The sequence below is a fragment of the Chiloscyllium plagiosum genome, unplaced genomic scaffold, assembly GCF_037043375.1.
Source record: "Chiloscyllium plagiosum isolate Xiang-an unplaced genomic scaffold, Cpla_swu_hap1 HiC_scaffold_26, whole genome shotgun sequence".
Taxonomy (NCBI): domain Eukaryota; kingdom Metazoa; phylum Chordata; class Chondrichthyes; order Orectolobiformes; family Hemiscylliidae; genus Chiloscyllium; species Chiloscyllium plagiosum.
In genome coordinates this window covers 8,971,135-8,984,780 of record NW_028270164.1, presented here as the reverse complement: position 1 = coordinate 8,984,780, position 13,646 = coordinate 8,971,135, and the positions used below count along the sequence as shown (strand labels likewise).

The window sequence follows — 13,646 nt, the reverse complement described above, 5'->3', positions numbered from 1 at the left end:
GGCTTTCCCAATTTCCCAGCCACATTCTGTGATATGGGTTTGTTGATTCAAATGTGTCTGGATGTATCACAACCTCATATGGCAACTATACCATTCAAGATCGGAGACAGTTACAGAGAGTGGTGAACTCTGCAATCACCAAGACCAACCTGCCATCTATAGAATCCACCAACAGGCCCGCTGTCAAGGAAAGGCCGCCAGCATTCTCAAAGATCCATCCCACGCTGGCAATGTTTTTTCTACAACCTCTAACATTGGAGAGAAGGTACAGAAGCCTGAACACACAGCAGCCAGTTTCACAAGTTTCTGCCCTACTGTTGTTAGAATACTGAATGGACTCTCAAACTCTTAGCATTCAGCTGTACCTGCGTTTTTGTTTTTGCCGCTGTTTACGTATTATTTACTATCTATGCCACTTAACTATGTGATCTGTCTCTATTGCTCGCAAGACGAAGCTTTTCACTGTGCCTCGGTACACGTGACAATAAATTCAATTCAATTCAATTTCAATGTAATAAATAATCACTGTTCAAGGAGCTCAATCAGAATTTAAAAACATAATAAATCCAAATAAGAAATGTCTCTCAGCTTTACCTACTTGCTTTGTTAATCAATTTGATTATTCTCCTACTCTAAAATCTATAACCAACTCTTTTGAATGTTTCAATTGAAGCAACTTATAGGACACCGTGACATGTTTGACTTTTCTTGTCAATACCTCTGGCTGTTTTCCAATTATAAAATCTAATCTATCTGTTGGCTTCCCATATCCCTCCCTCTTTTGAATAGTTTCATATTGTTTAATCCTTTTTTCCACACCTTAGATGCACATTATTAGTTTCATTACCCTTGTCCCCTTGGGGCAAAAATGTTATATTTGTAGTAGGACTAAGTAGTTGAGGGAACAACTGAACCACGATTAATAAATGGATTATTTCAATGTCTTTGTGTTTATGATGGGGTTCCCTTGCATGTGTGTAGGGAGCTGTTCATTGATAAGTTGCAGTCACGCAATTTCTGCTTGCTCAGATTTCATAGTTTCTTGTCTACAAATGTTTTCCTCTCCTGCATTTGCTTCAAATGGACATTATAGAATCATATAATCCCTGGAGTGCAGATAGAAGCCATTTAGCACATCGATTGTGCACAGACCGTCCGAAGAGCAGTCCCCCTCCCCCTTTACCACAGCTAATCCACCCAGCCCACACATCCCTGGACACCATGGCAATTTAGCATGGCCAGTCTGCCTAACCTGCACATCCATGGACTCTGGGAGGAAACTTGAATACCCTGCAGAAAACTATATAGACACAGGGAGGATGTGCAAACTCCACACAGATTCCAGCATTGGGTGAGTATCTAACCCAGATCCCTGACACTGAGACACCAGTGCTAACCGGTGTGCTACTGTGCTGCCCGCAACTCCGATCAATTAGAGAGCTTTCAATTGCTGCCCTTTTGGGATTATTCAGTATTTATTTCTCTACTATAACATCACTTAATTTTTTTTAATTCATTTGTGGAATGTGGGCGTCGCTAGCTGGCCACCATTTATTGCTCGTACCCAGTTCCTCTTGAGGAGGTGGTGGTGAGCTACTGCCTTGAATTGCTGCAGTCCACTTGCTGGGGTTGATTCACAATGCCCTTCTGGAGGGAATTCCAGGATTTTGACCAAGGAACAGTGATATATTTCCAAATCAGGATGGTGGGTGGCTTGGAGGGGTACTTACAGGTAGTGGTATTCCCATATATCAGTTTCCCTTGTCCTTTGAGTTGGAAGTGATTGTGAGATTGGAAGGTGCTGTCTAAGGATCTTTGGTAAATTTTGGCAGTGCATATTGTAGATAGTACATGCTACTGCTACTGAGCGTTGGTGGTGGAGGGAGTGAATGTTTGTGGATGTGGTGCCATTTAAAGTAGGCTGCTTTGTCCTGGCTGGTGTCAAGGTTCTTGAGTGTTGCGTCCATCGAGGCATATGTTCCATTACACTTCTGATTGTGCCTTTTCAGCTGATGGGCAGGCTTTGGGGAGTCATGAGGTGACTTACTCTCTGCAGTATGTTTATCTTCTGACTTGTTGCAACTACTGTGTTTATGCGATTCGTCCAGTTGAGTTTCTGGTCAAATTGGCAGAGGCTCTACTAGGCTTGTCAATTTTTTTTGTCATTTCTGAGAAAATGATGCAATGGCACTGATTATCTAGAGCAGTTTTGAGGTTCAGTTGTGTAATGATGCCTTAGTAAACAACAGTCACGTGGCTATAGACTATGTTCCTGCCTGACTTCCTCAGTATTTTTGAGGAACTGATTACTGCATGAACTCTGATAAAAACCTATTGCTTTCTGTACTCAAATTTCTATAAGATTTGAAAGGATTCCACATAAAAGGCATTAATTGTAGGGCTCGGGGAAGTTTTGTGGAATAGAAAGACTAGGGGTGCAGGTATGTGCTTCCTTGAAAGTGGCGTCACAGGTAGACTGGGTGGTGACAAAGGCATTTGGCATGCTTGCCTTCATCGGTCATAGCCTTGAGTACTGGAGTTAGGACATCATGTTACGGTGGTACAAGACATCGTTAAGGCCACATTTGGAGTACGACATAGAGTTCTGGTTGCCCTGCGATAGGAAGGAAGTGATTAAACTGGAAAGGGTGATAAAAGGTTTACCATGTTGTTACAAAAACTGGAAAGTTTGAGTCATGAGGAGAGGCTGTATAGGCTGGATCTTTTTACCTGGAGTGTAAGATGCTGAGGGATAACCTGAAAGAGGTTTATGAAATCATGAGGGGCATGAATAAGTGAATAGCCAAGGTCTTTTCCCCAGGTTAGGGAATCCAAAACTATAGGGCACTGGTTTCAGGTGGGAGGTGAAAGATCTAAAACGGACCTGAGGGGCAACCTTTTCTCTCTGGCTGGTGTACATGGAACAAGCTGCCAGAAAACGTGATATAGGTGTGTACAATTACAACGTGCAAAAGACATCTGGACAGGTATGTGGATAGGAAAGGTTTAGAGGAATCAGGGCCAAATGCAGGCAATGGGACTAGTTCAGTTTAGGAAAGCTGGTTGGCGTGGATGAGTTCGGTTGCCAGGCCTGGTTCTGTACTGTATGATTCTATAACTCTCTGACTAGTTAATCTTTAAAATCATGGATATTTGAAATCAAGTTTGAGTTCCAAAGAAATTGGCAGAAAGATAGTTAACAAAGTACAGCAGCCATATCAAGATTTGCTTGGAGGAGGTTACGAAGTTGGGTGTCCTGGTGTCAGGACTATCACCCAGTAATGACTTGGATTTAAAAATGCAATGCATTTTGAGAAAAGATATTGGTATACACCATGGGCATATTAAATTGCAGGGCTGCTGTTTTCAGCTCCTTAGATTTAATAAATCAGTGAGGAAGGCTAATTTTGTGCATGATTTTAGATCTTGTCCAACTTATTGAAACCGAAGAATTAATATTAAAACAGCTATTCTGTTGTCAGAGACGTAGACTAATGTCACATCCTAGCATCCTCTGTAAATTAAAAGATTAAGGCTGTCTATATCCAAAAAAAATCTTTCTTGGGAGCAATGAAATATTCTTGTTGATTGAGTTATAGCACCTTTTGTTTACAAGTTTAAATTTTTGACAGTAGAATTAAATTTTCTGACTCAAATATTTCATTTATTCAAAGAACACAAGATAACTACATCAACAATTATCACCAATAATAAGGAACCAGATATGTACATTATATCTTGGTGGTTCAATTACCTGACCAGAACATTCAAGTAATTTGCCTTTTAATTCAAAGTCGACTGAATTTAAATTTTGCCTTGACACAGAAACCTCATACACATCATTATGTTGTTCTGTTCAAGTATGTGCTGCAGCTATTTCTGTTAACAGGCTTTGCATCCATCTGTACAAAAGTCTAAGTAGTGCAGCTCCCCAGGGAGAAGGAAATGTTCCATACTTGCATGCTTTCGGTCTGAACCATTAAAGTTGGTGGGGGAGTGGAATGCAACAGGAAGCTCAGATAGATGTAGATGTTCAACCCCCAAGCGTTAATCATTACAAAACTGTTACTTTTACCTTTAATGACGTGTAGAATTTACAAAATAAATCAAATGCATAAAACATTAGAATTCGTGATCATTTGAAGTTACAAGGCAACCCTCGAAGATTGTAGATAAATCAAGCTCAAACTAGCTTCTTGTTCTATTTGATTTCAGTCCTCGCTAAGTGATACATTTAAAGAACAGTGTAAACGCTCTTGTGCCGAGGAACACAGCAGCTCATAGACCTCCTGTGATGAGCTGCTCATCTCTACAAAGAACTCTATTCAAGAGCTAGTATGAAGTAGAAAAAAGGGGAAAGACGGAAGAAGAAAAAAGTGACTTGGTTCAGTTAGCCATGCTGGGGAATGAGGTTGTGCCGCCAACCACAGATCAGTTTCACCTGGATTCAGTTAACACTCTTGCCTTTCACAGCAATACGGTAAAATAAGATTATCATCAGTTTCTATTTTAGAATTTTTTTTAGCTTTAAATCTCTGGAAGAGAAATATTTCAAGCAGTGGAAGGAAAAGTTCTGAATTCAACCTGTTTTTTTTAATTTATGGTCTTGATCGTTTCACATGCTCATTAATTTACATTTATGTTCTTAGGGTTGTAAAATGAAAACTTAAATTTAATAAACAAGTTTACAAAGCTTTAACTCCAGCTTCTCTGCATTTCAGACAAAAAGAAATTCAGGTGTGATTGTGTGTGTGTGTGTTGTGTGTGTGTGTGTGTTGTGTGTGTGTGTGTGTGTACACACGCATCAGAGGATATTTGCATCAATGGGATTAAGATTACCCATTAAAAATGCTTCTCCATTGAATTTGTCTGTTATTCTTTTCGAGCCCAAACAGTGAAGTTGTCGTTTTGTCAAATAATTAAAATCATTTAAGAAAAAAAATCTATATGCATACTTCAAATTTGCAGAAATATCAGTACTCTGAAAATAATTGCACATTGAAACTTTTTTCAGAGATGATGTGTGGGAAAGCTGCTTATTAGCATTTAATCCCTTTATTTTTCATTTTCTCAGGGCTATCTTTTTTTTGCAGAAGGGAAGGAACGGTTCACAATAGGACCTTTCATTAGAAAATTTCTTAAAACAGGAAACAGTAGAAAACAAATTATACGGTGATTATCTTATATCTGTGTGGAATTCCAAGGCTTTTTGATTGTGGTAAACTTAACATAGATCCAAAGCAAAAATTTATTGGCCAAGATGCTGAGATTCAGACAACTGCTGGAATTACCACACTGACTCTCAATGATCTAAAATTTTAGGTTGAGACCATTTCTGTTCTGGTAATGTTTGAACCTGAAATGTTATGTATATCTAAAGTATTATATAAATAAAACACCATAAACATAGGAGCAGCATGATGGAGTTGAATTATTCTGACCAATGGGGCCCACTGCCAAAATTGTTCTGACAAAGGGTTGCACGGTCTCTTCTGTTTTCTGTTTGAGACCTGTGATATGCTTGTAGCATTTATTGTTTTTCATCTAAGAATTCAAGTTTTGCTTATTAGTCAGTTTCTAATAATGTTTTACTTGTTGCAAGTGAAGCAGATATCCCGTCTCTTGCTTCTCTTAAAATTATGAACTAACGTATTGAATTGTTGCTTGGTGCAATAATTATAAAACGTTTGTTCAGCACTATTTTGTGCTTGAGTGTGCACTATGACACAGAATTCACAGAAAGCTGATGTACCACTTCAGTGTCAAAATAATCCTCATTGGGAAATGTTTGACTGCTTCATCAACAACTCATGGAATTGAAATTGAAACACAGCTAATGGAAAAATATTGTTGTAAGGGCTTATATCCATGAGTTTAGCTTTGTGATGATATGTAATTTCATTTCTAAAAGTTTATTTCTGCTCCTTTAGTAAATTTACGGACCAGAGGGACACAATTGAACTCATTTGTTCTTAGCTTAGATAGGAGTTGATAAATAATCAAGAGTTTTTATTTCTGAGCTTTATCCAGTGATTCTTGCTACCTGTGGTCAATTGGTATCAGTGTTTAAAAATATGCATTGAACTGATAATCAAGGAAGGAACGAGAACCTTCATAAACCAAGGAGTGGTAGGGCAGAGGAAGAATATAGTTCTTGGGCAAAATATCTTTAACGTTTGTTTGTCTATATTCTATTATATAATTAGCAGCTGTAATGACTCAGTAACAACAATAATTATCCAATGAATGGAATCACTGACTAGTCTGAGCAGCTGGAGACATTTAACCAGTCATTTCTGTCATGCGCCTTCAGTTGGCAGTTTCATAAATACTGAACGAAGAAAAATATTGTGGATGTTGGAAATCTTTGGGAAGAGGCTAACTAGGCTGGGGCTGTTTTCCCTGGATGGTCAGAGACTCAGGGATGGCCTTATAGAGATTGATAAAATAATGAGTGGCATGGATAGGGTGAATAGACAAGGTCTTTTCCCTCGGGTGCGGCATCCAGAACTAGAGGACATAGGTTTATGGTGAGAGGGGAAAGATTTAAAAGGGACCCTTTTTCATACATAAGGTGGCATGTGTATGGAATGAGCTGCCAGAGGAAGTGGTGGAGGTTGTTACAATTATAACATTTAAAAGGCATCTGGATGCGTATATGAATGGAAAGGGTTTAGAGGGATATGGGCCAAATGCTGGCAAATAGGACTAGCTGAATTTAAGGTATCTGGTCGACATGGACAAGTTGGACCGAAGGGCCTACTTCCATGCTCTTAATTGAAGTCACCTGGGGTGAGTTGAATTGGTGAAGGCTGGCATCTGTTATGCTGTGCATCTCTTGAAAAGGTCAAAATGCATCATTCATCCATGGGTTAATTATTCCAGCATTGAACCTGCCTTTTACCTTTGCTCTGATTTGTTTTCCATTTTCCAGTATTGTTTTGAATTTTTAGCCTTTCTTTTGCACTGATATGTTAAGCTTTCCATCATTAAGAATGAGGATGTTTGTGGAGTCTCCTCTGCAAGTGAATTGTTTAGTTGTGAACCATCGTTTACAACCTTGAGAGAACTTGTTGGGCTTAGATTTGATCATTAGTTGTGAGATCACTTAGCTTTGTCATATCCTTATTACACTGATTTGCATGCATGTAGTCCTGTCTTTCAACTTCATCAGCTCAAGACCTCATTTTTAGCTATGCCTGGTGCTGACCCTGGATTCCTAGTCTTGCGTTGCTGGATCTGTTTGAAATTATTCCATTCACTGCAATGGTCATATCACACAATGTGGGGAGGTATCTTTGCTATAAAGGCATGATTTAGTCTCCCAAAGGAATACACAGTGATCATTCTCAGACCAATATTGTCTTGGACAGATGTACAAGTAGATTGGTAAGGACAAGTATATTTTCCTTCTAGTCAGTTACTTTTCAACTGCTGAAGACCTGGGCTACCAGCTATTCCCTTTTAGCTTCTGCAGGTTTGATAAATAATGGTCATACCAAGCTGCTGATGGATATATAAATGATGCCAACACATCAAGCCTCCTTTGGCACCTTACCACAGTCTTTCAAGGTCTTGACCTCTACTAACCAGAAAGGCAAGGCCACGTGGTAAAGGTAACATCACCGACTACACATTTCCCTCCATACCAAACATCAACTTAACGTGGACTTTAATGGGATGTTTTTCTGAGACAAAATCCTCAAACTCTGTTCCTGATAGCATTGTGGCTAACTATATTAGAAGCACATTGAGGCGATGTCTGACCATCACATGAATATATGAAAAGAAAGCTGTCCTTGGACTTGGATATACTTGGAAATATTCACATTGTTTGAACCTTTTGAAAATTTAACCTCTTTCGATGTTGTTCAAGTTGGTTGATTTTACTCCCAGTTGACTACAAAATGATCATAAATGTAAAGGACAGTCCCACAAATACAGCCAGTGTCTATAGAAATGTACAAAGATTGTATCAGCTTGCTTGTGGTGTAGCATTTCTAAAAGAGAATGGATACAAATGAATCCTTGGTGTACTATCACAGAATCACAATAAGAGAATGAAAAATACCTTATCACAGTACAGTGCAAATGTAATGTGATACAATAATGTAAGCCTTCTGAAGCCTTGTCTCCAAGCTTGCATTAAAAGAAAATTGTCCATGCTAACTATAAGAAACTTCGTGAAAGTATACATTTTAAAAGTTATGTGGACCAAGTTTAAGTCTCTCTATATCAATTTGCATGATGTAACACATATTTTGAAAACATCTGAAATTCAACAAAGTAGGAAAGGAAACCACTTCTGATGCAACCACTGTGTGTGTTTTAATATGAATCATTTTGCAAACTCGTGACCTGAATATTGGGAAATTGAACTAATTTCAGTTGTTTTGGTAAAAGGAGTACGGCTTTCAATGTAGATTCACGTTGCATTTTCAACAGGCAATAAGTACTGATTAACTAATTTCTCAGATTCTGTACTTGAGAAAGGATCTACAACCTACAGTTGAGTAGCTAAATGTGACAAAGGGGCCACCCTGATTTAATAGAATGGGTGGATCCGACACTCGAGACAGTAATACAACTATGTGGTTTGGTGTTATTGATGGGCATTACTGTGCCTTGATCCACACTGACTAGTTTACTTTTCCTCCTGTGCCGATCTTTTGAGTATGAACACCACAGATATTTTCCCATCATGTGGAGAGAGAAACTTCGTGGAAACCAGCAAAAGGTATGGTAATCCTTTTGGTATTAAATTTTCAGAGCGATGCAGAACTGCCTGAGGATTGCAGTAGCTCCTACTGTCTCAAGAAACACACTTGTGCTAAAGAATGATCTCTTGTGTCTATGTTTCTATAGTTTTATTTCTATTCATCAGATTTAGAATTTTTTGTTTATTTGTACAGATCTCTTATCATACAGTCATATTTCTTATCATGGTTCGAGAATTGAGACAATGGATTTCAGCAGAGTTAAGGTGCAACATATGTTTTTAAAGCATTCATAAAAACATATGTTATCAGTTGTGTTGTTACCGCAATGGAAGTGAATCAGTTGATCTCAGTGCAGGTACATTATAGTGCTATTGATTGAAAATAAATCATGGTGCTTGAGAATTCACTTCAGTGCCAATAAAATCTACTGATCGTTCACTATTGGTATTATCAATTTTAAATAGCATCAACTTCTGAGCTAGTAGATTTTTATTCGGTTAATCAGTGAAAAGCATAATTGGTTTTGCTCATGACACTTTACAGTAAATGCTTGCCTGAGCAAGTGACCTTTGTCTGATCAATCACTGCCATGAAAGTCATATCTAACTGAAGTGCAGCTTGGGTATTGAGGCAAAATCTCAACTAATTTTAATCTGAATTTTGATAAATGTGTTTTAATTACTGCATGTGCCAAACATCTGCTGGAGCCAATACCAAAGATGAAATTATGCATGGTTTATAATTGTGAGGCTTTGGATTTGTCCATTTGCCATCATGACGCCAGTAAATGCCTAACTAGTTGACATCAAGACATGAATCTTTGAACAGTTTGGATGTCAACTAGTTAGCCGTTTACTGATTTTGTGTAGAAGTGTCAGAGCTGCTAGTTTCTTTGCATGAATCAGTCCACACAAAGACAAACTAAACGAGTAAAGATTTAAGAAAATGCTGCACTTACCTTGCTCTCTTGCAACTTGGACTTCCATCTGTAATGTAATATAGTGTCCACTATGGTTTGGTTTGTGGTATCATTGGCTCTGATTGTCCATAAACTAATTGAAAGGGAGACATCCTATCTTAATGTCTAATATTTACACGTCATTATCAGGCAGTCACTATCGGAAACACTCGTCGAATTTGTGTTCCCTTCTCTCCGTCCCAAAGACCAACTGTAAGGCATGCCGATGCTCCTCTGGATCGGATTAGGCAACTAGAGATATTGCAGGTGGAGGAAGGAATCCTGGGATTATGTTGATAAAAGGGTAATAGGTTGAAGTGAAGCGTTAATAGCAAGAACTTTTGAACCAAAAGTCTTCTCTGTTCCTAAAAGCTACTTTGTTGTGTTTTCTTATTTAATTCTTTAAGGTTAGCATTCATTTGGGAGCAAAAAATGTACTTTAGGGGTGGGTGTTTCTCTTGCATTTTGTAAGACCATGAATACCAAATGGTTTTAGTAGTATACTTGTATAATCTCTCTATGTATATTAACCCATGGTGCCTCAGTATCATTGCTCCACATCTTCTAAGGGCAGTCAGCCTTCAGATCTGAACACAGGCGTAATCTAATTTGGCTGTGTTCTGCTGCAGTCTGTTCATTGAGTATTTACACCCTAGTTATTTGGATGTGAAGATCAGAACTCCATTAGCCTTTTTTGATTATTTTTGAACCTGTCATTTCAATGATTTATGTACATGAACTCCTGTGCCTCTTTGTAGCTCCATGCTTATTGCTTTTCACTATTTACCACGTTCTATACTTTTTAGGTTCAAAGTGGATAACCTCACATTTTGCTTGCCTTGGATTCCATTTGCAACTGCCAATGAATATTTATTTGAAATATTAATTTGTAATTTTATACTTTTGTATGCAACGTTCACATCGTTATCTAGTTTTGTGCCACCAACAAACTTAGAAATGTGGGCCTCTATGTTGTCATTCAAGTTAATAAATATAGACAGTGGTTGAGGTCTCAGCAGAGATCCCTTTGGAATACCACTGGTTAGATCTTTTATTTAGAGCACTTGGCCATTCTTCTGAATCTCTATTTCCTGTTACCTGAAATTTCATAACCAGTTTGATAAATTTGCTTTAAATTTCATGAGCTTCAACTTCAACTAACGATCTCTTAAGCAGGACTTCATCAAACACCTTCTGGAAAGGCAGTTAACATTTACAGATGGAAAACAACTGTCCATTCCACTATTCTAGACTATATATTAAAAAAAATGTCATTGGACCAATCCTTGATTTGAGCTGAATTTGCACATTTGAGACAGTGCAGCAGGGAAGCGTGAGGAAACACAATTCATTTTCAGAGTGGAGATGGAATTGTTCATTAGTAATGTCAGTGGACAGGCTCCTAGCAAATGACTCCCTGTTTTAGACTGTGAAAATTAAAAAAAGAACATGGACATGGCACAAAAGAGGCTTCCAATTTGCTATACAGTTCGTCCCTAGGTTACACATGGGTACTGTTCCTAAGTATGTTTCAATGTTAATTTCTACGCAAGTCTGTATACTATACAGTACAGAATAAAATACTTATTTGCTAGTATGACTGAGTCTTCGCATGTTGGATCCTTAAAATTAATAATAATGAGTTCTCATTTGTAAATACGAATGCTCATAAGTTGAGGATCACCAGTAAATTGATTTTGTGTAACTGACAAAGATCACTTTCATTGCATCTGTTTTTGGGCTAAAGGAAGGGAAGCAAATTCTGTCTGGTTACCACTTCTGGTTGCAATTCAATGTGGGAAATGCATTGGACACTTAGCAAGTATCAATCTTGTCTATAATGCTCATTGCGTTCACATGTGAAATGCTATGGTCATTGGGTTAACTGCCGATTCCTGGGGACTTGTGCTCCAGCATGGGGATCGGCACGTCCAAGAGAAAACAGGAGTGATTTGTAAAATTGTTTCTGTTATCATTTATATTAATAAAGTTTTATTTTCTCTGCATTTTCCAGTTTGAAAAGGGAGATGTGAGTACACTCAGTTTGCCAGCAAACGCCAGCCATGGGGGCTCAGACTCCAACATTAGCCTTGATGTGCCCGATGGAACGCCAGATCCTCATAAGACAAAAGCAGCCATAGAACACCTTCACCAGAAGATCTTGAAAATCACAGAACAGATAAAAATTGAGCAAACTGCTCGGGATGATAATGTAGCAGAATACTTGAAACTGGCCAACAATGCAGACAAACAACAAGCATCCCGTATCAAGCAGGTCTTTGAGAAGAAGAACCAGAAATCAGCACAGACAATTGCACAGCTGCACAAGAAACTGGAACACTACCACAGAAAACTAAAAGGTAGCGTTGTGATCTGGAGTTGTCAGCATTGTTGATATATTCCAACGAGAGTCACATTACTAAAGGAGCAAGGCTTATGTTTTTAACTATTCCTTGAAAATTGAGGAATGTTGTCAGTTTCTTCTTTTAAATAAAAAATGTTTTAGTTTTTAATTTGCTAATTTGGATTTTTCATCTCAACCACTTCTCTCATGTACTGTTCTGAAGGTATGATTCACATTTACAACTTAATTGATCCAGTGCATATTGAAATAGTGATCCTTCACCTGTGTGTCTACATAGGAAATATCAACAGGCTTTCACTGATGTAAGAGGCAATACTAATGAGCCAGATTATTTTCTTTCCCAAAGTTTATGTCTGCACTAGCTGAAATGGGCCACTGGTCAATGTAGGAGATGTGGCTACACCAACCCTAGCTCAGTTTGGCTTTTATTGCCAGAGGAAAGTAATGAGAGAAATAATGCTTTTTGTTTCTGTGGGACTGTGGGAAGCTTAATCCAGCAGGCTCCGTCTTATTCCTGCCTGAACAGGTGATTTCACTATCCCATTAATTTCTGTTTCACAAAGTAGCCTGAAAGGTCTCTCACAATGGAAATAAGTGTAAGAAAAGCTTTTTCAACAACGCATCTGGAACACTGAGTTCTGATTACTTTGAAATTATAAGTAAAAGTTTTTGGGTATATTATTTGTGCTGGCAATGATTCATTTAAGGATTTTCTGGTCAATCTATGTTACTGATTCCAGTAGCATTTATTAGGAAAATTTAACAATCTATTCTGGAGTACCTTTGAACCACTTCCGCTTGAGTAAAACCAAAATCTAAGACTGGAAATTTAAAAGAACTGAAAATGCTAGAACTGCTGAGTTTTTCTTTATTTTTTTGTTTTTGTTTTAACCTAAGCAACATAGTTTTTTTTGTTTCTTTACTGAATGAAGACCTTGATTTGTGCTGGGGTTATCTTTTTGTGTGCCCAGAAGTCTTGTGATGCTTTGCCCCAGTGGCCAATCTTTACACACTAACCTAGACCGTTATGTTGGCTGGCTGTTTGAAAATTAGGAGTTCATGAATTGAGTTCAGGTCTGTCTTCATTCCATGCCCATAAAATTACTCATTCCTCAAAAGATGACTTGTCAGCAAAGCTGTTTGCAAGATCTCTCTGATAACTGGATTAAATCACCCAACTCAGCCCAAAACAAGTAGTCAAACCTCAGGCATTCTATTTGAAAGGCTATGGGGTGAGCTGGCTTCCCTAAAGGTCGTCCTCCTGAATGATTTTTCTTTCACCTGCTGGGCACAAACAACTGAAACTAATGCAAAACTAAAAATTGCTGAAGAAACACAGGTCCGGGAGATTCTGTGGGGGAAACGCAAATGCTGCAAGACCAGCTGATATTCCTCAGTGATTTCTCAGTGTTTCAGACCTTCAGCATCAACAGTTCTTGGTCTTATTTGTGAGAAACTAATGCACACAGTTCTGTTCTCACAGTTGTGGAATGTGCAACGTTTAGAGCAGGGTCACAAAAGAAAGCATTTTCTTGAACCCAGCAAATAAGATGATGCATAAATTGAAGTTCAGATCAGCAAAGTGGATTAATTCCGCTCAAAG

At 38.3% G+C, this 13,646-nt stretch overlaps 1 protein-coding gene across 6 annotated transcripts in view; it reads left to right on the top strand.

The window, feature by feature from the left end:
• tmcc2 (transmembrane and coiled-coil domain family 2) overlaps positions 1-13,646 on the top strand; it is a 171,364-nt gene that overhangs the window by 126,040 nt on the left and 31,678 nt on the right. For 5 of the 6 annotated variants that reach the window (XM_043716397.2, XM_043716395.2, XM_043716396.2 and 2 more), the window contains one exon: positions 11,693-12,038. In XM_043716397.2, coding sequence (XP_043572332.1) covers positions 11,693-12,038 — 346 coding nt within the window. Of the gene's footprint in view, positions 1-8,172; positions 8,738-11,692; positions 12,039-13,646 lie in introns of those variants that run through there. The other variant, XM_043716402.2, reaches the window with a different exon arrangement.